This window comes from Mobula hypostoma, chromosome 23 (genome assembly GCF_963921235.1).
Source record: "Mobula hypostoma chromosome 23, sMobHyp1.1, whole genome shotgun sequence".
Taxonomy (NCBI): Eukaryota; Metazoa; Chordata; class Chondrichthyes; order Myliobatiformes; family Myliobatidae; genus Mobula; species Mobula hypostoma.
In genome coordinates this window covers 10,771,452-10,799,015 of record NC_086119.1, presented here as the reverse complement: position 1 = coordinate 10,799,015, position 27,564 = coordinate 10,771,452, and the positions used below count along the sequence as shown (strand labels likewise).

The window sequence follows — 27,564 nt, the reverse complement described above, 5'->3', positions numbered from 1 at the left end:
ATCAAAGTTGCTGGTGAACGCAGCAGGCCAGGCAGCATCTATAGGAAGAGGCGCAGTCGACGTTTCAGGCCGAGACCCTTCGTCAGGACTGCAGTCGACGTTTCAGGCCGAGACCCTTCGTCCTGACGAAGGGTCTCGGCCTGAAACGTCGACTGCGCCTCTTCCTATAGATGCTGCCTGGCCTGCTGCGTTCACCAGCAACTTTGATGTGTGTTGTTAAAGAAAAGGCAGATGGAATACAGTGTCGGGAAGTGTATGGTCATGCACTTTGGTAGAAGAAATGAAAGAGTTGACTATTTTCTGAATGGAGAGAAAATTCAAAAAACTGAGGTGCAAAGGGACTTGGGAGTCCCTGTGCAGGGTTCCCTAAAGGTTAGCTTGCAGGTTGAGTCAGTGGTGAGGAAGGCAAATGCAATGTTAGCATTCATTTTGAGAGGACTAGAATATAAAAGCAAGGACGTAATGTTGAGGCTTTATAAGGCACTGGTGAGGCCCTACTTGGAGTATTGTGAACAGTTTCCGGTCCCTTATCTAAGAAAGGATGTGCTGATATTGGAGAGGGTTCAAGGGAGGTTCCTGAAAATGATTCCGAGATTGAAAGGCTTATCATATGAAGAGCATTTGATGGCTCTGGGCATGTACTCACTAAAATTCAGAAGAATGAGGGGGGATCTCATTGAAACCTGTCAAATGTTGAAAGGCCTCGATAGAGCGGATGTGGAGAGAATGTTCCCTGTGGTGGGAGAGTCTAGGACCAGAGGGCACAGCTTCAGAACAGAGAGGTCCACTTAAACAGAGATGAGAAGGAATTTCTTTAGGCAGAGAGCTGTGAATCTGTGGAATAGGTTGCCACAGACGGCTGTGGGAGCCAAATCATTGGGTATACGTAAGGCAGAGGTTGATAGACCCCTGATTGTTCAGGGCATGAAGGGATACAGGGAGAAGGCAGGAGATTGGGGCTGAGAGGGAAATAGATCAGCCATGATGAAATGGCAGAGCAGAGGCGATCGGCCAAAAGGACTAATTCTGCTCCTGTATCTTATGGTCTTATCATCTATCAAGTCAGCTCTCATCCTCCTTTGCTCCAAAGAGAAAAGCCCTACCTCGCTCAACCCTTCCTCATAAGCAAAGGCTTCTCACCAAGGTGTGACGCTTATGGGATGGACGTGGATGTGGAAATTCAAGAGACGGCAGGGTTTATTGCTCCCAAAACAAACAGGGTATTAAGTATATATGGACATTTGGTACACAGCACTGACTTGATGGGCTGAAGGGCCAGTTTTCAAGCAGTGTGACTATCTGCTATAGTGTGATGAGCTTTTTAATTACTGAATTAAAAAGAAGCTTTAATTAGGCGGCACGAAGAAACGTCTGCAGTTCTGGTCACCCTGTTGTGGGAAGGATGCGGAGACTTTGGAAAAGGAGCAGAAGGGTTCTATCACAGTGTTGTCTGCCGTGCCCTACGAAGAGAGGTTGGCCTGTTTCTGTTTTCCCTGGAGTGCTGGAGGCTGAGAGGAGACGTGACAGAAGTTTATTAGACCATGAGAGGCACAAGTAGGGTAGACAGTCAGAATCTTTCTTGCAGGATAGAGATGTCAAACACAAGAGGACATGTATTTAAGGTGAGAGGGAGGAAGAGCCTAAAGGAGATACCTGGGGCAAGTTTTTCTTTATACAGAGTGGGGGGGGGCTGCCATAGCATAAAAAAGGTTGGGAACCCCCATTTTAGATAGATGCATGAATATTCAGAGAATAGAAGGACATGGATCCCTCAGTGGAGGGACACAGGCAGAAGATATTTAATTTAATTTGACATCATGTTCAGCACAGATATTGTGGGTTAAAGGCCCTCTTTCTCTGTTGTACAGTTCTGCATTATAGGAACTGAAGATCCCCATTATCTGTGGTGGGATTCACAATCACATCTGGAGACTATTCTAGTAATTTACCTCCTCGGTAATTGCTTTTCTCATCTGATCACACTCCTGGCATGCACTTTGGAGTGTTTCACCCAGTGAGAATGACATTGTAATTGCAGTATATCATTCCTGTGCCCGTTACCCCCTGGCACTACTGATCAGACTGGATAGGCTGGGACTCTTTCCCCTTGAACGAAACAGGATGGGGAGTGACCTTCAAATTCACAGTCAAAGTCAAAGCCAAGTTTACTGCCTATAAAAGTTTATAAATAATGGGGCGGGGGGAGCATACTTTGGCATAGTCCCAGGATAGGGGAGACTAAAACTAGAGGGATAAAATTAGGTATAAGGTTAGATTAAAAGGGGATTAAAGGGGTATGTTTTCCCACACAGAGGATGGTGGGCTTTGTAACTTAAAAACATTAAACTAACTCAAAGGAAGACATGAAATTCTGAAAAACGGGTGTAACTTCGTCTTTAAGCGAAACACGCCCGTATCATGTGGAAGTGTGATGACATATGCAATTAACATATTTTTACATATAACCCATAATTGTTTAAACGAACAAGAATGGTTAATCAAACAATATATACAAGATTACTCAAATGTACCTGAAATATTGAATACACAGCAGTGGGCATATGGGACAACCTGCCAGAGGAAGTGGTGAAGGCGGGTACAGTTACAATCTTTAAAAGGCAGGGAGATGGACAGAAAAGGTTTAGAGCAGGGGTTCCCAACATGGGAGCCACAGACCGCTCGGATAGTGGTAAGGCACCATGGCTTATATAAAAAAAAGGCTGGGAACCCCTTGTTTGGAGATGGGCAGAACACAGAAAAATGGGGCTAGCTTGGGAAGGTCTCTTGATTAGCATGGACAAGTTGGGCTGAGGGGCCTGTTTCTGTGCTGTATGACTCCAGGACCTCACAAAGTAGTTAGACAGAGTAAATCTATGACCTATCATGGGAACCCAACATAGTTATAGAGTGAACAGCTTCTCACCAAGGTTTGATGGTTATGAGGTGAATGTTTCTGAAGACGAAAGGAGATTCAAGACTGCAGATGTTATAATCTGGAGCAAAAGATAAAAAGCTGGAAAACCTCAGCAGGTCGGGCAGCATCTACGGAGGCAAAAGGACATTTGAGGTTTTGGGTCAAGACCCTAAATCTCCACTGAAGGATATACCACACTCAACAATTTCGGAGCAGCCTGGTCCAGAAACACTATGTTATTCATGTTCGTGCTTTTTATATATTTTTGTAACTTTTAGTGATTTTTATGTATTGCTCTGTACTGCTGCTGCAAAACAACAAATTTCACAACATATGTCGGTGATTATAAACCCGATACTGTTTCTGAAGATAAAGGGTTTCAAGCATTAAAAGTATATTTATTATCAAAGTATGTCCACAGAATTCAACTCTGAGATTAGTCCTCCCACGGGCAGCCACGGAACAAAGAAACACCATGGAACCTGTTCAAGGAAAGGTCAAACGCACAATGCGCGATTAAAAAAACAAAATTGGGTGCGAACAGAAAATAAGCAAGCAAACAACATGTAGAATATCAAATATCAAACCAGTAATGTTCAGTTCAGTGCCGTGCCACTAGCCAACGCAGGCCGTCGGGACATTCTTCACCTAAGCGCCCCAGTCCGCATCAGTTGCCCCAATTAAACCGCTGAGGGGAGATGATCAACATCCAGAGGTGGAAGGGTGGGGCTGAGCCAAAACTGGTGGGTGACAGGTAGATCCAAGTGATTGCTGGTAAACTGGGCTCCTGAGGCATTCTCCGCTGCTTCTGAAAATCACCCAAACACCCCCCGCAAGCACTGCCATTTCACCCTCCCCACCCAACACCATCAGTCAATCAGGAAGAACTTACAAAACCCATGGCCAAACCAGCCCCAGTAAAACGAGCACTTGTACCTGTCGGCACTGACGAAAACGATCTCGAACTTCTGCCCTGATTCTTTGATTTTGCGGTATGTCTCCACGAGTACACGGGTAAGGCCTCTGCAAGGAGGGCACTGCATGGAAAAGTTCAAAGGTCAACTTTATTCACCACGTACCATTACATGCATTTGGAATTTGCTATAGTGTGTTGGTAAGAGTGCGACGCACAACATTCAAAATTCATAAATAATGAAGAATTACAAAAAAAATTTACATATAAGCTAATAAAGTTTAGAGGTCAAAGTACAAATATGGAATTAAAATGTGTTTTTTTTAAATGGGTTTTATTGGGTTTCTTTGTTTTGTGGCTGCCTGCAAGGTGATGAATCTCAAGATTGTATATGGTATGCATACTTCGATTATAAATATACTTTGAACTTTGAAATACCACAATGCAAGAACATTATAAAACATGGTTTAAAGTGTTTACAGTGCAGTGATGGGGTTAATAGATAGAGGGGGTGGGGGGGGTCTAACTAGAATGGTTGATCAGATTAATTGCCTGGGGCGAAGAAAAGCTTTTAAGATGGCGCAAAATTTTTGTTTTAACAGCCCTATAGTTTTTCCAGAAGTGAGCATTTGGAAAAGGTGGTTTAGAGGGTGGGTAGTGTCCACAATGATTATTCCTGCCCATTTCTTTGTTCTGGACACATACCAGTCCTGCAGTGATGGATGACTGCAGCCAGTGACCTTTTCGGCTGACCTGACCGTTCGCTATCATCCTCGTACATCGTGAGAGGACACTGCACCAGACCAGACACTAATGGCTGGAGTGAGGATGCTCTTTATGATGGCAGTGTAGGAGAGGGTTAATGCCAGTGAGCAACAGCTGGCCTCTGTAAAACACTGCTATGGGATGTGCATTTTTAACAGCATGCTCCTCATCACAGATGCCCCCATTCACTCACAACTCCATTAATACCCGGCACTTGGCCTCTTGTCTTTGTGTTTGCCTATACCTCTCCAAATCGAACCCAGACCCTGCCTTGTCACAGCGACCCGCACTCCGAGATTTATAACCACCCCGGGAGTGGGGGAGCTGAATTTCCCACGGATGCTAGATATGGCTGGAATGCATTCAAAGCAAATTTAAACTCCCCCGGCCCCGACTCGAACTTACTTCTACAGCTGTTGCCTCCGCTATATGTACTGCTTAAGAGAGCAACGCAAACAATTTTGACAGGAAAGCGGCTGGAGAAGCTCTGCAGGGTGCTGAGAAGAAACGGTGGTCAGGAGGTACGGCCGAGGGATTGATTTTGGTCCCGCTGTCTCCCGCTCACCCAGGACTCTGCGGCCTGTGTCCTAGCACGGTACCCACCACCCCCCAGCCAGGCAACTACTCCCTCCGAGTTCACTCAACTCTTCAAGGCCTCGCCCCATCCCCACTCCCTGCCCCGTGGAGAGGAGGTGGCAGAGGCGACTGCAGTGACAACACTTAGAATAACTTTTGGGCAGGTGCGTAGATAGGAACAGTTCTGAGGGGAATGGTCCAAATATTGGTCAGCAGGAACAAGTTGGGCCAAAGGGCCTGTTCCCATGCTGTCTAACTCTAAAGATAAAGATTAGTTTTATTTCCCACATGTATATCGAAACATGCAGTGTAATCAATGCAAACACGAGGAAATCTGCAGATGCTGGAATTTCATGCAACACACATAAAAATTGCTGGTGAACGCAGCAGGCCAGGCAGCATCTGTAGGAAGAGGTACAGTCGACGTTTCGGGCCGAGACCCTTCGTCAGGACTAACTGAAGGAAGAGCTAGTAAGAGATTTGAAAGTGGGAGGGGGAGGGGGAGGGGGAGATCCAAAATGATAGGAGAAGACAGGAGGGGGAGGGATGGAGCCAAGAGCTGGACAGGTGATTGGCAAAAGGGATATGAGAGGATCATGGGACAGGCGGCCTAGGGAGAAAGAAAAGGGGGAGGGGGGAAGCCCAGAGGATGGGCAACGGGTATAGCGAGAGGGACAGAGGGAGAATCTGTCATTAGCTCTTCTTTCAGTTAGTCCTGATGAAGGGTCTCAGCCCGAAACGTCGACTGTACCTCTTCCTAGAGATGCTGCCTGGCCTGCTGCGTTCACCAGCAACTTTTATGTGTGTTGAGTGTAATCAATACAGTGTAATGCATTGTCCTGTGTCAACGACCAACACAGTCTGAGAATGTGCTGGGGACAGCCCACAAGTATCACCACCTTTCCAGCGCCCACAACTTATTAACCCTCGCCTGCACACCTTTGGAATGTGGGAGGAAACCCGAGCACCCGGAGGTAACCTACGTGCTCACGAGGAGAATGTACTCTAGGCTTTTGTAAATAAAACAGCAGAGGAGTTTCCTTTATTGTCAAATAAGCACAGAAAAAGTACGGTAAAAGTAACTTGACATCATTATGTCATCACATCAGAGCAGTCTCTTAAACTGAACCCCAACTCAACATCAGTGTTTCCACTCGTCACATTAGCCCGCAGTGCAAGCTCCTTACAGACAGGAGAGGGAATTGTGCCCTGACCGGTGATCACTGGCTCTGTGAGGTGTTGCACTGACCACTAATGTACAATGGAAGCACCCGGCATGGAGGGAGGCCAATCGGCCCCTCGGGTCAATCATGACCCTCGAGCGCCCACTGAGCGCCACTCCCACTGCCAACACAGGGCTTCTGTCAGCACCTGCACAGGGCGGCCTCACAAAGCTCTCTGTAAGGAGTTTGTACGTTCATCCCGTGACTGCAAGGGTTTCCTCTGGGTGCTCCGGTTTCCTCCCACATTCCAAAGACTCATAAGTTGTGGGCATGCTATGCTGGCACCGGAAGCATGGCGACATTTGCAGACTGTGTGGGTCATTGACTCTAATTACACGTTTCATAGTATGTTTTGATTTACATGTGACAAATAAAGTTAATCTCTCTAATCTCTTAAGTAAAGGAACAGAGAAGCAAAGTAGCTAACTCTCCCTGATTCTGTAGTTTTACAGTGGTGTCACAGGTAGACAGGATTGTAAGGAGAGCTTCTGGGACATTGGCAGTTATAGCACTGAGTGCAGGAATAGGGATGTAATGTTGGAAGTTGCTTGTGTCATTGCTGAGGACAACTTTAGAATATTGTGCGCAGTTCTGGTCATCTACATACAGGAAGGCTGTAAATAAGATTGAAAGAGTACAGAGAAAATTTACAAGGATGTAGTCGGGACTGGTGGACCTGAGTTATAAGGGAAGGTTGAATAGGTTAGGACTTTATGTCCTGGAGCGTAGGAGAACGAGGAGAGGTCTTATAGAGGCACACAGAATTATGAGGGGGAGAGACGTTATGAGTGTATTCGGGCTTTTTGCCCCTAGGTCAGGTGAAGCTAAAATGAGAGGTCATACTGTTGGTCCATGGTGGAAGGTTAAATATTTAAGGGGAACCTGAAGGGAAACTTCACTCAACAAAAGCGGTGGATGTTGGTTTGATTTCAACATTTAAAAGAAATTTGGATAGGTACATGAACGGGAGGGGCGCAGGTAGATGGGACCAGGGAAAAGGCCAGGCCAACATGGACCAGATGGGTCGAAGGGCCTAATTCTGCACTGTGGTGCACAATGACCAGTAACTGAAAAGTAACCTGAGGGACAACAGAGGGTAGTGGGTACTTGGAACAAGCTGCCCGAGGAAGTGGTAGAAGCGGGTACAATTGTGGCCTTCGATAGAGACTTGGACGGGGGGGGGGGGAGAGAGGATGATGAGGATGAGGATGAAGAAGAAGAAGAAGAAAATAGTTTATTAATCTCAATTGGGAAATTAAGTAGCAACAGGTAACGGACAAGACAAGCTTCGAGGAAACGTGGCCAAATGCAGACAATTAGGACTAGCTCAGTCTCACAATTTGGATGGTAGAGACAAGATGGGCCGAAGGGCCTGTTTTCCGTGCTGTGCAGCTCCATGATGCTGTTAATGTGAGGAGAGAATCTGGAGTTGAGAGAGAAGCCCTCCATGAGAACCCCGGGCTGGGGTGGTGAGGTGCTGATGGTACCAGGGGACCCCAATTCATGGCACACTTCAGCCCTCGAACTTTGAACCTACTCGAATAGCAATCTCACCCTTCCTTCCCACAAAACCCTCCAGTTTTCCTTTCATCCATGCGCCTGTTTAAGAGTCTCTTAAATGTCCCTAATGTATCTGCCTCTTCCTCCACCACTGACACTGTGTTTCATGCACTCAGCACTCCGGGTAAAAAATCTTTCTGTGAGTTCCCCCCACCCCCCCACCCCACCACCAAACTTTTCACCAATTGCCTTAAAATTATGCCCCCTTGTAGTAATCACTGCTGTCTTAGGAAAAAGGTACTGGCTGTGAAGTCTATCTATGCTTCTTAACACCTTACACACTGCAATGAAGTCACCTCTCATCCTCCTTTGCTCCACAGAAAAAAGCCCTAAGCTCGCTCAACATTTCTTCTTCAGACATGTTCTCTAATCCAGACAGCACTCTGATAAATCTCCTCTGCACCCTCTCTAAAGCTTCCACATCCTTCGCATAATGAGCTAACCAGAACTGAACAGCACACTCTAAGTGTGGTCTAACGAGAGTTTTATAGAGCTGCAACATTACCTCACGTCTCTTGAAGTCAGTCCCCTGACTAATGAAGGCCAACGCACCAAATGCCTTCTTAACCACTCAATCATTTTAATGCAGTTTTGAGAGTTTCATGGACGTGGATTGAAGATCTCACTTTTCCTCCAGGCGGTGAAGAATCCTGCCATTAACCCCACGTCTACCTTCACTTTTCCAGATTGAGCTCCATCTGCCACGTTTCAGCCCAGCTCTGCTGTCAATGTCCCACTGTAACCCCTGACAGCCTTCTACACTATCCTGCACACCACTAATCTTACTAACCTATTCTCCCACTTCTTCATTTATAAATTTACAAAGAGCAGGGGCCTCAGAACAGATTGTTGTGGGACACCAGCAGTCACCGACCTCCAGGCAGAATACTCTTTGTAAATATGCAGGTCCAGCACCTTCGAATGAAGGAAGAATGGGTGACTAGGGAGTGGTGTTGGTGGATACCAAATACACTCTTCTGGATGTTTATCAGTCTTACCCAGTGGGCAGAGAAGTAAATGCCAACGTAGCTGCCGTCCAACTCACTGCTGTTCACCACCTGCCCGCTGTTCTTAATCAGAGGGCCGGCCATGATTTCGCCAAATGACTTGGGACCCCAGGGGAACTCGGAGCCTGTTGGAGGCAACGGACCAGGTTAGCGAGGCTGCAAAAGGCTGGAGGTCCACGGCCATCTCGTGTCCTCACCCGCCTGGCATTACCTACCCATTGGGTCGTCCCGAATGATCAGCTGCCCGTTCCTGCTCACGATCCTCCCGGTGCTCCCCTCGATGAAGATGAGCGTGGGGACATTGGTCACTTTATACTTGCTCCACAGCTTCACCTGAAATTGGAAAATAACATCTGTTCAGCTGAACATTTACCTCAGAAAGTCTCCCTCCAAGGCCCCAACATTTACCTCAGAAAGTCTCCCTCCAAGGCCCCAACATTTACCTCAGAAAGTCTTCCTGCAAGGCCCCAACATTTACTTCAGAAAGTCTCCCTCCAAGGCCCCAACATTTACCTCAGAAAGTCTCCCTCCAAGGCCCCAACATTTACCTCAGAAAGTCTCCCTCCAAGGCCCCAACATTTACCTCAGAAAGTCTTCCTGCAAGGCCCCAACATTTACCTCAGAAAGTCTCCCTCCAAGGCCCCAACATTTACCTCAGAAAGTCTCCCTCCAAGGCCCCAACATTTACCTCAGAAAGTCTCCCTGCAAGGCCCCAACATTTACCTCAGAAAGTCTCCCTCCAAGGCCCCAACATTTACCTCAGAAAGTCTCCCTCCAAGGCCCCAACATTTACCTCAGAAAGTCTCCCTCCAAGGCCCCAACATTTACCTCAGAAAGTCTCCCTGCAAGGCCCCAACATTTACCTCAGAAAGTCTCCCTCCAAGGCCCCAACATTTACCTCAGAAAGTCTCCCTCCAAGGCCCCAACATTTACCTCAGAAAGTCTCCCTCCAAGGCCCCAACATTTACCTCAGAAAGTCTCCCTCCAAGGCCCCAACATTTACCTCAGAAAGTCTCCCTCCAAGGCCCCAACATTTACCTCAGAAAGTCTTCCTCCAAGGCCCCAACATTTACCTCAGAAAGTCTCCCTCCAAGGCCCCAACATCTCATAGAAGCAGCAGCTGGTTGAACGCCAAGTTGGCGCGGTCTTTCATTCTTTCTATCATTACTATTCTATGATGGATTTATTGAGTATACCAGCAAGAAAACAAATTTCAGGGTTTTATATGGTGGCATATATGTACTTTGATAATAAACTTAACTTGAACTTTGAACAAAGGTTTGTCCAAACCAGTGTTTCAACCTCAAACACTGATAGTTCCTTCTCCCCAAACAGAAGCTTCTTGACTTGCTGAAATCCTCGAGCAGATTGTTTGAACATAGAAGAGTACAGCACAGGAAAAGGCCATTCAGCCCACAGCATGTGCTGAACCAGCTCAAAAGCACATCAAAACACCCAAACACTAATCCCCCCTACCTACACAATGTCCACATCCCTCCAGCTTCCTGACACCCGTGTACCTATCCAAATGCATCTTAAAAACCTCTAATGTATTCGCCTCCACCACAACAGGAAGAACATTCCACAACTCTCTGAGTGAAAAAAACTTACCCCTCACATCCCCCTTTTCAGCTTCAATGCATGCCCTCTGGTATTAGGCATTTCAATCCTGGGAACAAATACTCCCTGTCTACTCTATCTACGCCTCTCCTAATCTTATAAACCTCATCAGATCCGCCACTCCAGAGAAAACAACCCATGTACAGCCTCTCATGTTTTAGCACATACCTTCTAGACTAGGCAGCATCCTGGTAAACCACTTCTGCACCTTCTCCAAAGCCTCAACATCCTTCCTCTAATGGGGTGAACAGAACTGAATGCAGTATTCCAGAGGTGGCCTAATCAGAGTTTTATAAAGTTGCAACATACCCTCTTGACCTTTGAACTCAATGCCTCGACTAATAAAAACAAGCATTCCATAAGCCTTCTTAACCACCTTATCGACCTGTGTAGCCTCTTTCATGAAGCTATAAACTTAGATCCCAAGATCTCTCTGCTCAGCAACACTGTTAATGATCTTGCCCTTTAACAATGTACTGCCTCCTTGCATCTTGCCCTAGTGAGGTGCAACACTTCACATTTATCTGGGTTAAACTCCATCTGCCATTTCTCTGCCCACTGCTGCAAATCGTCTAGATCGCGCTGTAACTTTTTACCAGTCTTCTACACTATCCACAACTCCATCAAGCTTGGTATCATCCACAAACTTACAAACCCACCTGTCTACATTATCATCCAGGTCATTTATATACATCACAAACAGCAGAGGTCCCTGCAAAACACCACTACTGTAATTATAGACATCCAACTCAAAAAGTCCCTTCAATCACTACCCTCTATCTTCCAGGCACAAGCCACTTCTCAGTCCAAACAGCTGTAATATATTTATTTGTGATACAGCACAGTAACAGGCCTTCCCGCCAAATGACTCTGTGTTGCCCAATTACACCCATGTGACCAATTAACTTACTAAGCCCTGTGTCTTTGGAATGTGGGAGGAAATTGAGAATGTACAAACACCTTACTAACAGGCAGTGGTGGGATTTGAACCTGAGTTGCTGGTGCTGTAATGGCATTACACGAACCGCTATACTGCCATGCCACCCTCTGCTTTTCCTTTACACGCTATGCGGAAGTCGAATGAATTTTCTTGTGAACTCTGTTGAGTTTAAAAATTGCTCAGGAACGGAGACTCGGTGAGCTCAAGATGGGGAACAGACGACAGAAGCAGGTGAACCAAATGCCAAACTCCGCCTAGGTAGCCTCCAACCTGATGGCATGCACACTGATTTCCCCAGCTTCTAGTAGTTTCTCCCCCCTCCCCCTTCTCTATTTTTCTATTCCGCACTCTGGCTCCCATTTTACCCCGTCTCTTCCCCACACTTGCCATCACCTCCCTGGTGCCCCTCCCCCTTCCATTTCTTCCACAGTCCACTCTCCAATCAGAGTCCTCCTACCTCATCCACCAATCACATCCCAGTTTCCTAGTTCATCCCCTCTCCCCCCACCTCATGTTACCTATTACCTGCCAGCTTTTACTCCCCCCCTCCAATCTTCTTATTCTAGCTGCTTTCCCCCCTCCCTTTCCAGTCTGGATGAAGGGTCTTGGGCCAAAACTTCAACTGTTTATTCATTTCCATAGATGCTGCCTGGCCTGCTGAGTTCCTCTAGCATTTTTTTTACGATTATGAGGACATTCAGTCCTCATTTATTGTCATTTAGAAATGCATGCATTAAAAAATGATACAATGTTCCTCCGGTATGATATCACAGAAACACAAGACAGACCAAGACTAAAACTGACAAAAACCACATAATCATAACACATAGTTACAACAGTGCAAAGCAATACCATAATTTGATTAAGAGCAGACCATGGGCACGGTAAAAAAAAAATCTCAAAGTCCCGATAGCCCCAACATCGCACGCAGACGGTAGAAGGAAGAAACTCTCCCTGCCATGAGCTTCCAGCGCCGCAAACTTGCCGATGCATTGGAAGCACCCGACCACAGTCCGACTCTGAGTCCGTCTGAAAACTTCAAGCCTCTGACCAGCCCTCCGATACTGAGCACCGAGCACCATCTCTGCTGAGCGCTTCAACCCCGCCCCGGCCGCCAAGCAACAGGCAAAGCCAAGGATTCGGGGCCTTCCCCTCCGGAGATTTCGGGTCACACAGTAGCAGCGGCAGCGAAACAGGCATTTCAGAAGTTTTTCCAGATGTTCCTCCGTGCTTCTCATGTCCGTCTCCATCAAATCAGAATTGTGCACAGCCTCCTACTTGACAGATTACAGCTATTCATCACCGGAGAGGTCGCGTGTGCTGCGACGCGCCACCATCTTCTCCTCCTCCCGATTTGGGGCGTTACTCCTGATTTCCACCGTTAGCAGAATCTCGTGTTTATGAACCAAATGAGAGGTCTTTCAGGATTTTCAGTGTTTAACAGAGCAGTGGGAAAGTAAATCAGAAGGCACATTAAATTTACTATCACTGACCTATGTTGTGAAATTTGTTGCTTTGTGGCAGCCGTATAATGCAATACATAAAAAAATTACAAGTCACATTAAGAAATACGAAATAAAGGAGTACAGAAAAAGGACAAAAAGTGAGGTAGTGCTCACAGTCCATTCAGAAGTCTGATAGCGGAGTGAAAGAATCTGATCCTAAAAGATTGTGTGCGCGTCTTCAGGCTCCAGTACCTGCTCCCTGATGGTACCAGCGAGAAGACGGAATGAGAAAATGAAGACCAGGAAGAATATGTCTTCTATTTGCAGGAGTCTTGTGGGGTAGCCTCGTATCTGACTGCTTCACTCAGCTTGGCTGCGCGTCCGGACTACAGAACAGGCACTTCTTTATGAAGCATTGTACAAGTCCGATTTTGATAACTGAACCCTCAGTATACCTAAACAAAAAGCCCATTGGGAAATGAAGCTGCAAGTCTAAGATTGTGGTTTGTGCCAAATTAACATTTAATTATATCACAGACTAAGCAAGAATACAATATCAGACGCAGAGGCACAAGAAAATTCGGGGGTCTGTATACACTGGCAGGTCACAGGTCATGGATGGGTATCTAAGGAATGCTGGCCTCGAGTACCAGACCCTGATCAACCTAGACTGCCTCTGGGGCACCTCCTGACTTAGTGAGTGTGCCTGCCTAGTGGGATAGGTTATGGGATTGGCAGCAGGTTCAAATCCCTCCGTGGCAGATGGGAACTTTAAGTACAATGCCCTTTCTTTCAGAATAAAGTGTTGCAGAGAAAGTGCAGAGCAGGCAGATGCTAAGGTGCAAGGCCGTAACAAGGTAGATTGTGGGGCCAAGAGTTCATCTTACCATACTGGTGGTTGTTCGATAGTTTTATAACAGTAGGAGTGAAGCTGTCCTTGAGTCTTGGTGATATGTGCTTTCTCTTAGATTTGGTATGTCACCAGAGATGCTAGCAAATTTCTCCAGGTGTACTGTGGACAGCACTCTGACTGGTCTGGTATGGAGGGCTGCAAACTCAGCCCGCTCCACCATGGGCACTAGGTTCCCTAGCATTGAGTAATCTTCGGATGGTGATGCCTCAAAAAGATGCATCCATCATTAAGGCCCCCCCTATCACCCAGGATATGCCTCCTCCTCATTGCTACCATCAAGGAGGTGGTACAAGAAGCTGAAGACACATACTCAACGTTTTAGGAACAGCTTCTTCCCCTTCGCCATCAATTTTCTGAGAGGACAATAAACCCATGAACACTATCTCACTATTTTTGCTCTCTATTTGTGATACTTATTTTTTGTGATGCTTAGTTTTTTAAAGCAGTGGATTCTGGTTATTTGGGCCATTGATAAATTGCGGCAACAGCTTATCTGGGACAACTCTGAAAGAGCAAAAACTAATCGAGAGTGTAGCTGGGATTCCGTTTATTTGGGACATGATGCCGCTTAACCGGGGCAGGAGACTGTTGCTGAACAGTTTTTAAACGAGCAACAGACACTGCACTGTACTTACGGTGAAGAGTTTTTAAATAGCGTCAGTTGCGTGTGCTTGTGTTGTTATCCATTTGAGCTGATGGATGCTGATTCAAAAAGCAGTGATCTTGATCATTTTTCTTTTATTTCCACTTGAAAAAAGATCAGACCCTCGCCAAGATGCCAAGAAAAGATTTGACACCAGCTGAAAAAAATTACCTTAGTGGAGCAAATTTATAGCCATCAGCTGGTAGAGATAACTGGAGTGCCGACATCTACATCTGCAAGAGAAACTGTGAGAAGAATGGGCATTACACGAGGGACAACAGGGAAAATTCCACAAACGGAAGTGTGAAGGCAAGGATCCAGATGTTGAAGTTTTCCATCGTAACGGGACAAGGTGTGTAGATCCGTAGATCAATGTTGAAAAAAGCATGTCAAAGGAGCTGGTCACAAAGATTTTAAAGCAACAGATGGCTGGTTATCTTAATAGAAAGGTTGGTGCCACATTAAATTCAAGAACACATGGTGAGAAAGGTAGTGCTGATGTTTTAAGTGCAGAAACATAAAGATCTACAAAACTCCCTGACTCGCATCAAAAATTTTGTGCACATTATCTGCAGTGCCGATGAAACAGTCTTTTTATTTTAAATCGTGCCAAGCCAGACGGTTCCCTTGGCTACAAACACCATCAGGTTCAAAGAAAGCAATGGACCGCAAAATGGACCTATTATCTACACTAGGTTTCTCTGCTGATCTTGTTCATTTACAGTCAATCAAAAGAATGCAGCAACGTACACTGGATGTGCTCCTCTGTCGATAAAATTTTGGAATGAATGCACAGTTTTATAGTATTGCATCATATGACTGTTGTTCTGATTTTTTTTCTGTATTTAATCTAAATACATGGTTTTATTCACTTTTTGTTTTTTTAAAATATATCTTTTTAATGATTTCCATGAAACTTTGGCTAATTGGATAGCTACTCAATTGGGCCAAATGTACTGGTCCCAATGTATATATACACATGTGCATATGTATGTAGGTGTGGGGGGGTGAGAGAGAGGGGGGGAACGGGGGAAGAGAGGGGAAGGGAGAGAGGGGAGAGGGGAGAGGGGGGAGAGGGGAGGGGGAGAGGGGAGAGAGGAGAGGGGAGGGGGAGAGGGGAGAGAGGAGAGGGGAGGGGGGAGAGGGGGGAGAGGGGAGGGGGAGAGGGGGGAGAGGGGAGGGGGAGAGGGGGGAGAGGGGAGGGGGAGGGGGGGGGGGGAGAGGGGGGGAGGGGGGAGAGGGAGAGGGGGAGAGAGGGGGGAGAGATGGGGGAGAGATGGAGTGTGTGAGAGTGAATGTAGTAATTTATAGTTTGTTCTAGGCATTACACTGTAATGCTGTTGCAAAAAACAACAAACTTCACGACATATGTCAGTGATAATAAAGCTGATTCTGATTCGGACCGATGGGGGAGGGGAGGAGAGAGACCATCCCGAGTGGGAGGGGGTTTTCATAATGTAGGCTGCTGTACCTGTACCAAGGCAGCGAGAAAGGCCACGATGAGGTAGATTGTGAGATGAAGGGTTCAGCTTTTAGCATTTGAGAACCATGTTCACGATTCTGATCACAGCATGACTCAGGCCGGAAAATAGAGAAGATAGCTCCAAATCTCCAAATCTGTTGTGGCAGTCCATCCTTTCTCCCTGACTTGAACCAGTTCTGGCAGGGAATCCATCAGTCATGGTAGGGGTTGTGGCGGCTGGGAGGGCAAGCACTCACAAGGCGCCTGGACGGACTCCTTCCTGACAGTTTAACCTCCCACACTGGCTCAGGGTTAACACTACAACAGATGGCGTCAAGCATACATGCCACATGCCAACAGGACAACGCTTTCTCATCCTCACCCTTGGGACCCAATCCATGGGGCATTAACGACTGAGCTAAATTCAAAATAAAACATCTGCAAAATAACAGTCGACTATATTCTGTTCTTGCAGAAGTCTGGTTTCACTTGGGGATTTTGATCACTTTCATTGAGACTTAGAATTAAGAACTCTGCAAACAGAAAAGCTCACAAAATGATTACACCAAACACAGAAATTATTGACAGATGTGTAAATCTGCAGCTATCCCCGAGGTGGATTTTAACATTTTAAAAGAAACAAACTTCCCCAGAAACACAGCGTGTGATAGAGCCTGGAGCAATTCAGGCTGAGATGGTATTTCCTCAGTTAAAGAAATCTTAGCAGAGTGAGGAACCCATAGTCATCAAGTTAAAAACAAAACCATTATTCTTCCTTCCCCTGCTGCCGCACTGACTTTAGAATTCAGAAGCATTTCATTCACTAGCACTCATAACAGTAGACACAGAATGACAGTTCGCCTCTTGCTTAACTAACAATGAATAACATTCAGAAGTCTATTATAGATCAGTAGGCTAGATTAGCTTTGTTTGTCACATGTACATTGAAACAATCTTGCACTCATCGTCAGTAAGACCAAAGAGCTGATTGCGGACTTCAGAAGGGGCAAGATGAGGGAACACAAACCGGTCGTCACAGAGGGATTGGAAGTGAAGAAAGTGAGCAATTTCAAGTTCCTGGTTGTCAGTACCTCTGGGGACCCAGCCTGGTCCCAACATATTGATGCCGCTGTAAAGGGGGCAAGACAGAAGCTATATTTCATTAGGCACTAGAGGAGATTTGATTTGTCAACTAACACACTCGAAAACTTTGACAGATCTACCTTGGAGAACATTCTGACTGTCTGCATCACTGTCTGGTATTGGGGGGTAGGGGAGCTACTGCATAGGATTGAAGTAAGCTGCAGAAAGTTCTAAAATTAGTCAGCTCCATGATGCCTACCAGCATCCATAATAGCAAGACATCTTCAAGGAGCTGTGCCTCAGGAAGGCAGCATTCATCATTAAGGACCCCCACCACTCAGGACATGTCCTATTCTCATTGTTACCAGCAGGAGGGAGGTACAGAAACCTGACAGCACACACACTCAGCCACTCAAGAACAGTTTCGTCCTCTCTGCCATTCCATTTCTCAATGGACATTGAACCCATGAACACTACCTCAATACTTCTTTTAAAATTTCTGTTCTTGCACTACTTAACTGCAAACGTTTGTATGTATGTATATATATATATATATATATATATATATATACATACACACACACACACACACACTGTAATTCATTTTTTCTATATTTATCAAGTATTTCATTGTACTGTTGCCTTAAAGTTAACGAATGTCATGATATAAGCTGGTGAAATTAAACCTGATTCTGATTCTGAAACATACAGTAAAATGCTTCATTTGCGTCAATGACTTACATAGTTTGCGGATCGTGCTGGGGCAGCCCGCAAGCGTCGCTGTGCTTCCAGTGCCCACATAATCAGAACCTGAATCACGTTTATTATCACCGGCATGTGTCGTGAAATTTCTTAACTTAGCAGCAGCAGTTCAATGTAATACATAATATAGAAGAAAAAAATAAAATAATAATAATAAATGAGTAAATCTTGTTCAGTATACTTTATACAGTATATATGTATACTGAACAGATTAAAAATTGTGCAAAAAACAGAAAAAACTATATATTAAAAAAAAGTGAGGTAGTGTCCAAAGCTTCAATGTCCATTTAGGAATCGGATGGCGGAGGGGAAGAAGCTGTTCCTGAATCGCTGAGTGTGTGCCTTCAGGCTTCTGTACCTCCTACCTGATGGTAACAGTGAGAAAAGGGCATGCCCTGGGTGCTAGAGGTCCTTAATAATTGACACTGCCTTTCTGAGACATCGCTCCTTGAAGCTGTCCTGGGTACTTTGTAGGCTAGTGCCCAAGATAGAGCTGACTAAATTTACAACCCTCTGCAGCTTCTTTCGGTCCTGTGCCGTAACCCCTCCATACCAGACAGTATTGCAGCCTGTCAGAATCCTATAGAAGTTTTTGAGTGTATTTGTTGACACGCCAAATCTCTTCAAACTCCTACGGAAGTATAGCCACTGTCTTGCCTTCTTTGTAACTGCATCAATATGCTGAGACTAGGTTAGATCCTCAGAGATCTTGACACCCAGGAACTTGAAACTGCTCACTCTCTCCACTTCTGATCCCTCTATGAGGATTGGTGTGTGTTCCTTCATCTTACCCTTCCTGAAGTCCACAATCAGCTCTTCTGTCTTACTGACATTGAGTGCCAGGTTGTTACTGCGGCACCACTCCACTAGTTGGCATATCTCACTCCTGTATGCCCTCTCCTCACCACCTGAGATTCTATCAACAATGGTTGTATCGTCAGCAAATTTATAGATGGTATTTGAGCTATGCCTAGCCACACAGTCATGTGTATACAGAGAGTAGAGCAGTGGGCTAAGCACACACCCCTGAGGTGCGCCAGTGTTGATTGTCAGTGAGCAGGATATGTTATCAAAATCTGCACAGATTGTGGTCTTCCGGTTAGGAAGTGAAGGATCCAATTGCAGAGGGAGGTACAGAGGCCCAGGTTCTGCAACTTCTCGATCACGATTGTGAGAATGATGGTATTAAATGCTGAGCTACAGTCGATGAACAGCATTCTGACATAGGTGCTTGTGTTGTCCAGGTTGTCTAAAGCCGCGTAGAGAGCCATTGAGATTGTGTCTGCCGTTGACCTACTGTGGCAATAGACCTCAATACATGATAATATAGAAAATAAATAAATCAATTACAGTAAGTATATATATATGTACATTATTGAATAGATTTAAAATAATGCAAAAAATAGATTTTAAAAAGTGAGGTAGCGTTCATGGGTTCAATGTCCATTCAGGAATCGGATAGCTGAGGGGAAGAAGCTGTTCCTGAATCGCTGAGTGTGCACCTTCTGGCTTCTGTACCTACTTCCTGATGGCAACAGTGAGAATAATTAGGGCATGCCCTGGGTGATGGGGATCTTTAATAATGGACGTCGCCTTTCTGAGGCACTGCAACTTGAAGATATCTTGGATATCTCGGAGGTTAGTACACAAGATGAAGCTGACTAATTTTACAAACTTTCTGTAGCTTATTTCAGTCCCGTGCAGTAGCCCTCCCCCACCCCCCCCGTACCAGACAGTGACGCAGCCTGTCAGAATGCTCTCCACGGGACATCTGTAGAAGTTTTTGAGTGCTTTAGCTGACAAGCCAAATCTCTCCAAACTCTTAAATCAAATATAGCTGCTGTCTTGCCTTCATTATAGCTGCGTTGATATGTTGGGACCAGGTTAGATCCTCAGACACCCAAGAACTTGAAATTGCTCAAGGCGTGCCCACAACTAACAAATAACTGTACGTCTTTGGAATGTGGGAGGAAACTGGAGCACTTGGAGGAAACAACTGTAATCACGAGGAGAATGTACAAACTCCTTGCAGCCAGTGGTGGGAATTGAACCCCAATCTTCCAGTCATTGGTACTGTCGAGCTCTGCGCAAACTGCCACGCTACCACGCCGTCCTCAATCTGCCGGAGGCGATACGTATCTAAAGTAACAATTTCAGTGTATCATTGAGCGATTTGAGTGTATAAGGGAGCTTATAGGAAATCGCATTGAAAGATCTTTTCGTGTGTGTGGGCTGAATAACTTTAACGAGCCAGATCTTTGGTATTTACAGATCTTCAGATTAAAAAGTCCACACATGAGGATCAATTAAAGCTCCCAGGGTTTGTTTGTACAGAGATAACCCCCTGTACTGTGGTTGGGAGGGGGTGGGATGTGTAAATATAAAGACCTAACATATATAAAACAGCTTTTACACTCTCTGAATGGTCCAAAGTATCTTGCAACTGGTGAACCGCAGTCGCGGTTGGAACGCAGGAAATGCAGCAACCAATCTGCGCACAGAAAGATCCCACAGTGGGAGGATTGCTGACAGACAACACACGAAATAGCACTGGGATAGGCTTTTCAACCCTTTCAGCTTAGCCCCCGCTATTCAATGTAATTGTGGCTGCTCATCATAACTCACGGAGAAACAAGGAAAACAGGGAGAAGGGTCCGTTCCACCACCGTTGAGCCTTTCGGCCATGTCCACTACACCCCCACCACCACATCTCGGAGTTGGGGAAGGGAATGGAGAAAGCAAGACCGAGAGGTCAAAGGGAGGGGCCAAATAATAAGGCCATTAAGTCACAGGACTGTAATTAGTTCATTCAGCCCATCCAGTCTGCTCTGCTATTCCATCTTGGCTGATTTATTATCCCTCTCAATCTTATTCTCCTGCCTTCTCCCCATAACATCTGGCACCCCGCCTGATCAAGAAGCTATCAACCTCCACTTTAAACATACCCAATGACTTGGCCTCTCCAACTGCCTGTTGCAATAACTCCACATGTTTTCCACCCTCTGGTTAAAGAAATTCCTCCTCATCTCTGTTCTAAAGCAATATCCTTGTATTCTGAGGCTGTGCCCCCGGTCCTAGACTCATTCACCTTAGAAAACATCTCCTCCACATCCACTCTATCAAGGACTTTCAATAATTGATAGGTTTCAAAGAGATCCCTCTTTATTCTTTTAAACTCCAGCGAGTACAGGCCCAGAGCCAAATGCTAAACCTTGCATTAACTCTTTCATTGCCAGAATAATTCTCATAAACCTCCTCTGCACCCTTTCCAACGCCAGCACATCCTTTCTTAGATAAGGCAGGCAGACCCGCACACAACATCCCAAGTGCGGTCTGATCAAAGCCCCAGCACTACAACCTTGCTTTTACATTCTAGCCCTCTGGAAATGAATGCTAACAATGCATTTGCCTTCCTCACCACAGACTCAACTTGAAGTTTAGTATAATGAAGGCAAATGGAATGTTGGCCTTCATTGCTAGAGGGATTGAATTTAAGAGCAGGAAGGTTATGCTGCAACTGTACAGGGTACTGGTGAGGCCGCACCTGGAGTACTGTGTGTAGTTCTAGTCTCCTCGCTTGAGGAAGTATGTACTGGTTTTGGAGGTGGTGCAGAGGAGGTTCACCAGGTTGATTCCAGAGATGAGGGGGTTAGATTGTGAGGAGAGATTGAGTTACCTGGGACTGTATTCTGGAATTCAGAAGGATGAGAGGAGATCTTATTGAAACATGTAAAATTATAAAAGGGATAGATAAGATGGAGACAGGAAAATTGTTTCCATTGGTCGGTGAGACTAGAACTAGGGGACACAGCCTCAAGATTAGGGGGAATAAATTTAGGGTGGAGATGAGCAGAAACTGCTTTTCCCAAAGAGTGGTGAATCTGTGGAATTATTTGCCCAATGAAGCAATGGAGGCTACCTCAGTAAATATATTTTAGGCAAGGTTGGATAGATTTTTGCATCGTAGGGGAATTAAGGGTTATGGGGAAAAGGCAGGTAGGTGGAGACGAGTCCATGGTCAGATCAGCCATGATCTTATTGAATGGTGGAGCAGGCTCGACGAGCCCGATGGCCAACTCCTGCCCCTATTTCTTATGTTCACACAGGGGAGAGCAGGGAACGGGAGGGTGGTGGGATGGAGCCAGATAGGATGGGTAATAGACAGAATTAGAGAGGGCAGAGAGATGAATAATTCATTTTCAGTCCTTTGTCTCTTCCAATCAACTCCCAGTTTTTGTTGGTATTTCCATTCTCCCCTCTCCATCATCCTATCGCCTCCCCCCTCACTCGGATTCACCCATCACCTGCCACCCTTCCCCTCCCCTATTTCTACCGGCTATCTCCCCCTCTAGCTTTGATTTCAGATGATGTGGACTGTCCATTTCCCTCCACAGATGCTGCAGTTTGTTTATGGATCCAAATTCCAGCATCTGCAGTTTCTTGCGTCTCCACATAGCAATTCCAGTTACAGCTATACAAGACCTTGATCAGACCCCACTTGGAGGACTGTGTTCAGTCTGGTCACCTCACTACAGGAAGGATGTAGATACAATAGAGAGAGTACAGAGGAGATTTGCAAGGGTGTTGCCTGGAATGGAGGGTGTTCCTTATGAGAATAGGTTGACTGAACTCGGCCATTTTTCCTTGGAGCGACGGAGGATGAGAGGTGACCTGATAGAGGTGTATAAGATGATGAGGGGCATTGATCGTGTGGATAGTCAGAGGCTTTTTCCCAGGGCTGAAATGTCTAACACAAGAGGGCACAGTTTTAAGGTGTTTGGAAATAGGTACCGAGGGGATGTAGGGGGTAAGTTTTTCCACACAAAGAGAGGTGGGTGCTTGGAATGCACTGCCGGCGGCAGCGGTGTAAACAGATACAATAGGGTCTTTTAAAAGCCCCTTAGACAGGTACATGGAGCTGAGAAAAATAGAGGGTTATGTGCTAGGGAAATTCTAGGCAGTTTCTACAGCAGGTTACATGGTCGGCACAACATTGTGGGCCGAAGGGCCTGTAATGTGCTGTGAATTTCTATGTTCTATGTTCCCTCTACTTACAATCTTTGACTAAACTGGCACAGACTCTTTGGGCTATACAGAGATATACAAAATTATGAGGGGTTTAGATAGGGTAAATGCAAGCAGGCTTTTTCCACTGAGGTTGGGTGGGACTACAACCAGAGGTCATGGGTTAAGGGTGAAAGGTGAAGTATTTAAGGGGAAAATCTTCGATCAGAGGGTGGAGAAAGCGTTGAATGAGCTGCTAGTGCAAGTGGTGGATGAGAGGGGGGTCAATTTCAGCATTTGGATGGGAGGGGCACGGAGGGCTATGGTCAGGTGCAGGTTGATGGGAGAGGCAGACTAATAGTTCAGCAGGGACTAGATGGGCCGAAGAGCCAGTTTCTATGTTGTACTGTTCTACATCTATGCTATGGGTACTCCACTTATTTTTTTTTTGTGAATAAAAATTAAAGTGTAGGAATACATGGTACCACATTGCAATAACACTCATTGCTGGGCATTTTTAAGTTTAAAAGAATGCTTTTAAAGTTTATTTTATTGTCATTCAACCGTACACATGTATACCACCAAGCAATGTTCCTCCGGGCCAAGATGCAAACTCAACACATGTAACACACACAACGAACAAACAATAAGACGCATTTACAACACAAGTTAAACAGTAAACAGTATAACGCCACCGGGGCTTCATACGTGACGAGACCCAAACACATTTAAGGTGAGGAACTGCGACCTTTGGCCTACAGGCTGCTTCACGTGGGCCGAGACCCTGCGGGAATATAATTAATGCTGATGGCCTTCAAGAGGCTGGGTTCCCTCACAGCTGCCACTGTCAAGAGCCCCGGCAGTGAGTGATTAAAGCCAGCCTGCCCATGGCAGCTGTCACCTGGTACTCACTCTGGCTCAGGCCCTTGGAATCATGCAATTGTCACATTTACATGTTCCATTAACTAATTCCATTACCGATGTCACAACAGCGGGTTTTATGCTCTGTGCGAGCGCCCGCCTAGAACACTGACATGATAATGATCACATCGAGCCGCTCTTCCACACAGTCTTTGATGGGTCCAGACTGCTTGCATCCTCACTTGCTATTGTGACAAACAACTTGTAAAGGAAATTGCCAAGCATTGAGCTATCAGACAGCAACTGAAAGACATAAAAAGGCTTTCTGGAAATCTGTATGGCAGCGTGATCGGGTGAGTCAGTCGTCAGTGGGTTCGATGTTTTAAACTGCTGTCAGGAGGTGTCTGCGTAATCCTAAATGCAAGAGATTCTGCAGATGCTGGAGATCCACAGAGCAATGCGCACAAAATGAACCCAGTGAGTCAGGCAGCACCGAGACCCTTCATGTCTCGGCCCAAAATGTCGAGTGTTTATTCGCCTCCATAGATGCTGCCTGGCCTGCTGAGTTCCCCCAGCACTTTTTGCACGTAGTCCTAACCCTACGTCACAGTGGTACACCACATGCCTCCTCTTGCAACACCATGGACTTGTCTCCATTTGGGTAGCCTCCAACCTGATGGCACCAACATCCATCGGTCAAACTTCTGGTAATGCCCCCCACCCCCACTCCTTCACTATTTCCCATCCCCTTTTCCCTCTCTCGCCTTATCTCCTTGCCCACCCATAGCTCCCTCTGGTGCTCCTCCCCCTTTTCTTCCTTCCATGGCCTTCCGACTCTTTCACCAATCAACTTCCCAGCTCTTTATTTCATCTCTCCCCCACCAGGTTTCACTTAACACCTTGTGTTTCTCTCTCCTCTCCCGCCTTCTAAATCTACTCCTCAGCGTTTTTTCTCCAGTTCTGCCGAAGGCTTTCGGCCCGGAATGTTGACTGTACTCTTTTCCTAGATGCTGCCTGGCCTGCTGAGCTCCTCTAGCATTTTGTGTGCGTCGTTCATCTCTGATCATGGTTTTCTTTTGCACTAATTGTCTTGTTTTGTTCTTCACTGTCTTGTATAACTTTATTTTTCTCTTTTCTTTATATTTTGAATTTTTAAGAAATTGACCCCAAATTTAAAAAAAAACAAAAGACCTTGAACCCTTAGACAGTTCTAAACTGGGAAAAAGACACTGGCTGTCTACTTTTCTATGCGCCTCATAATCACAAACTTCCGCCAGGCGTCTCCTCAGCCTCCGCTGCTCCAAAGAAAACAACCCCCACTTGTCCAACCTCTCCATGTAGCAGATGCCCTCTAATCCAGGCAGCATTCTGGGAAAACCCCTCTGCACCCTCTCTAAAACCTCCACATCCTTCTGATGATTGGGGGGGGGAGGGGAACAGGACAGAACTAAATGCAATTCTCCTCCTGCAGCCTAACTCGAGTTTTATAAAGCTGCAACAGAAACGGCAATTTCTAAAGGCAAGCACAAACGTGCATTTTCTTCAGCAGACTATCAACCCACACAGCCACTTTCAGAGAGCTATGGGCCTGGACGCCAAGTTCACTCTGTACACAACACCTGCCATTAATCATGTGCTGAACCTTTATAGTTACTGGTTTAAACTCCATCTGCCTCCTCTCTGCCCATATCTGCAATTGATCTATATCCCACTGTATCCTTTGACAATCTTCTACACTGGATCAAAAAAGCACCACCTAACTTTGTATTGTCTGCAAACTTTACTAACCCACCCATCTACATTTTCATCTAAGTCATATCACACACAGCAGACGTCCTAGTATGGATCCCTGTGGAACACCAATAGTCGTAGACCTCCAGCCAAGTATCAACCACTACCCTTTGGGTCAACCTATCCTGAATCCAAATATCCAAGTCGCTGTAGGTTCCATGCACCTTAATCTTCTGGGCAAACCCCCATTAGGAACCTTGTCAAAAGCCTCATCAATAGGTGGGAGGAGAGAGAGCAGTGCGCTGCACGTGCGCAGCCCTCCAGTGAAAATGATATCGTATCCATTAAATAGGGGCCGTGGACAATTCTGATTTGATGGAGACAGACGTGAAAGCAGAGAGGAACATCTGGAGAAATTCCTGAAACGCCCGTTCGCTGCTGTTGTTACTGTGCGATCGAGAATCTTCCAGAGGGAAGGCCTCAAAATCCCCGGCTTTGCCTGCTGTTGGCAACCGAGAATGAGGTCGAATCGTTTAGATAGAGATGCTGCTCGGTACTTGGTGTCGGAGAGCTGATCGGAGGCTCGAAATTTTCAGATGACTCAAGAGTCAGACTGTGGTCGGGCATGGCAGGGAGAGTTTTCTTCCTTCTCCCTCCGTCTGCGTGAGATGTTGGACATTTGAGAGACTTTGAACTTTTTTACTGTGCTCATGGACTTCTTCATCAAGTTATGGTATTGTTGCACTGTTGTAACTATATGTTATAATTATGTGGTTTTGTTAGTTTTTTCAGTCTTGGCCTGTCCTGTGTTTTGTGATATCACACCGGAGGAATATTGTATCATTTCTCAATGCATGCATTACTAAATAACAATAAAAGAGGACTACGTGTCTTCATAATCTAATCTAAATACACACACACACACAGAGCATCCACAGCTCTACCACTGTATCTGTACATCAGCATACACTGCAATATGCTTGACGAAAGGTCAGTGTCTTCACATAGAGGTGAACCATGGCAGCCAGAGGGGGACAGTGATCTAACAGCCATGCAGAAAGCCGGCTGCTGTGCCCTTAACCCTCCTGGCTGGGCGGTAGAGGGTTCAAGGCCAGCTGCAGACCTTGGCATGGAGTGGTACAACAGCCCACAGTAGACCAACATTTCAGAAACCCAGTGTGTCTGGGATCACGTTGTGTCCGGCCCCCGGGGATAACATTGTCCAACCACTAGGAACTGGTGTATCTGGCCCCCATAGTCACAGTATGGGCAGTCTAGCAGAGGAATGAAAGGGTTAACGTATGAGGAGTGTTTGATGGCTCTGGGCCTCCACTCGCTGGAGTTTAGAAGAATGTGGGGGGGGGGGAAATCTCATTAAAACCTACCAACTATTGAAAGGCTTTGATAGAGTGGATGTGGAGAGGATGTTTGCTATAGTGGGCGAGTCTAAGACCAGAGAGCACAAACTCAGAATACAAGGACTTTCCTTTATAACAGTGATGAGGAGGAATTTTGTCAGCCAAAGGGTAGTAAATCTGTGGAATTCATTGCCACATACGGCTGTGGAGACCAGGTCATTGGGTTTGACAGGTCCTTGGTTAGTAAGGGTGTCAAAAGGTTGCAGGGAGAACGCAGGAGGACGAGGTTGAGAGGGAAAATAAATCAGCCATGATGGAATGGTGGAGCAGACTCGATGGGCCAAATGGTCTGATTCTGCTCCCATGTCTCATGGAACGTGGGTTGCCGGTGGCACAAGGTGTGTCACTCCACAGAACTGGCTCAGGATCTGCCCATGCCTCGATTACTCTGGCCTCCCATGTGAGGCCTTTTCTCACACAGCGCCCAGTGCATTAAACCTAAATCAAACGCGTTCCCTCAGCACAGGCAAATTAAAACCATTTTGCCTGAGCAGAAAATATACACTCGTGCAACTGATTAGCAGCAGGGACCAGCTGAAAGAATCAAATTCCCCGGGAGCGGACGCCAGGCAATCAGAGCTGATCACTAAGGGCCACCTGACTCCTCACGCTGGCCGCCATTTCCCAGATGCCCAATGGAACCGGAGGCCCAAACCTGATTTTCATGTCAGTCATTCATCTTACAGCCCAGGAGTAATATTGAACAAACAGTTAACTTACTCTC

At 46.0% G+C, this 27,564-nt stretch overlaps 1 protein-coding gene across 1 annotated transcript in view; it reads right to left on the bottom strand.

Moving 5' to 3' along the window:
• nxn (nucleoredoxin) overlaps nucleotides 1–27,564 on the bottom strand; it is a 169,972-nt gene that overhangs the window by 66,302 nt on the left and 76,106 nt on the right. The window contains exons 2-4 of the mRNA XM_063031226.1: nucleotides 9,174–9,291; nucleotides 8,950–9,083; nucleotides 3,851–3,951 (exon numbers count right to left, since the gene is read on the bottom strand). Coding sequence (XP_062887296.1) covers nucleotides 3,851–3,951; nucleotides 8,950–9,083; nucleotides 9,174–9,291 — 353 coding nt within the window. The remainder of the gene's footprint in view (nucleotides 1–3,850; nucleotides 3,952–8,949; nucleotides 9,084–9,173; nucleotides 9,292–27,564) is intronic.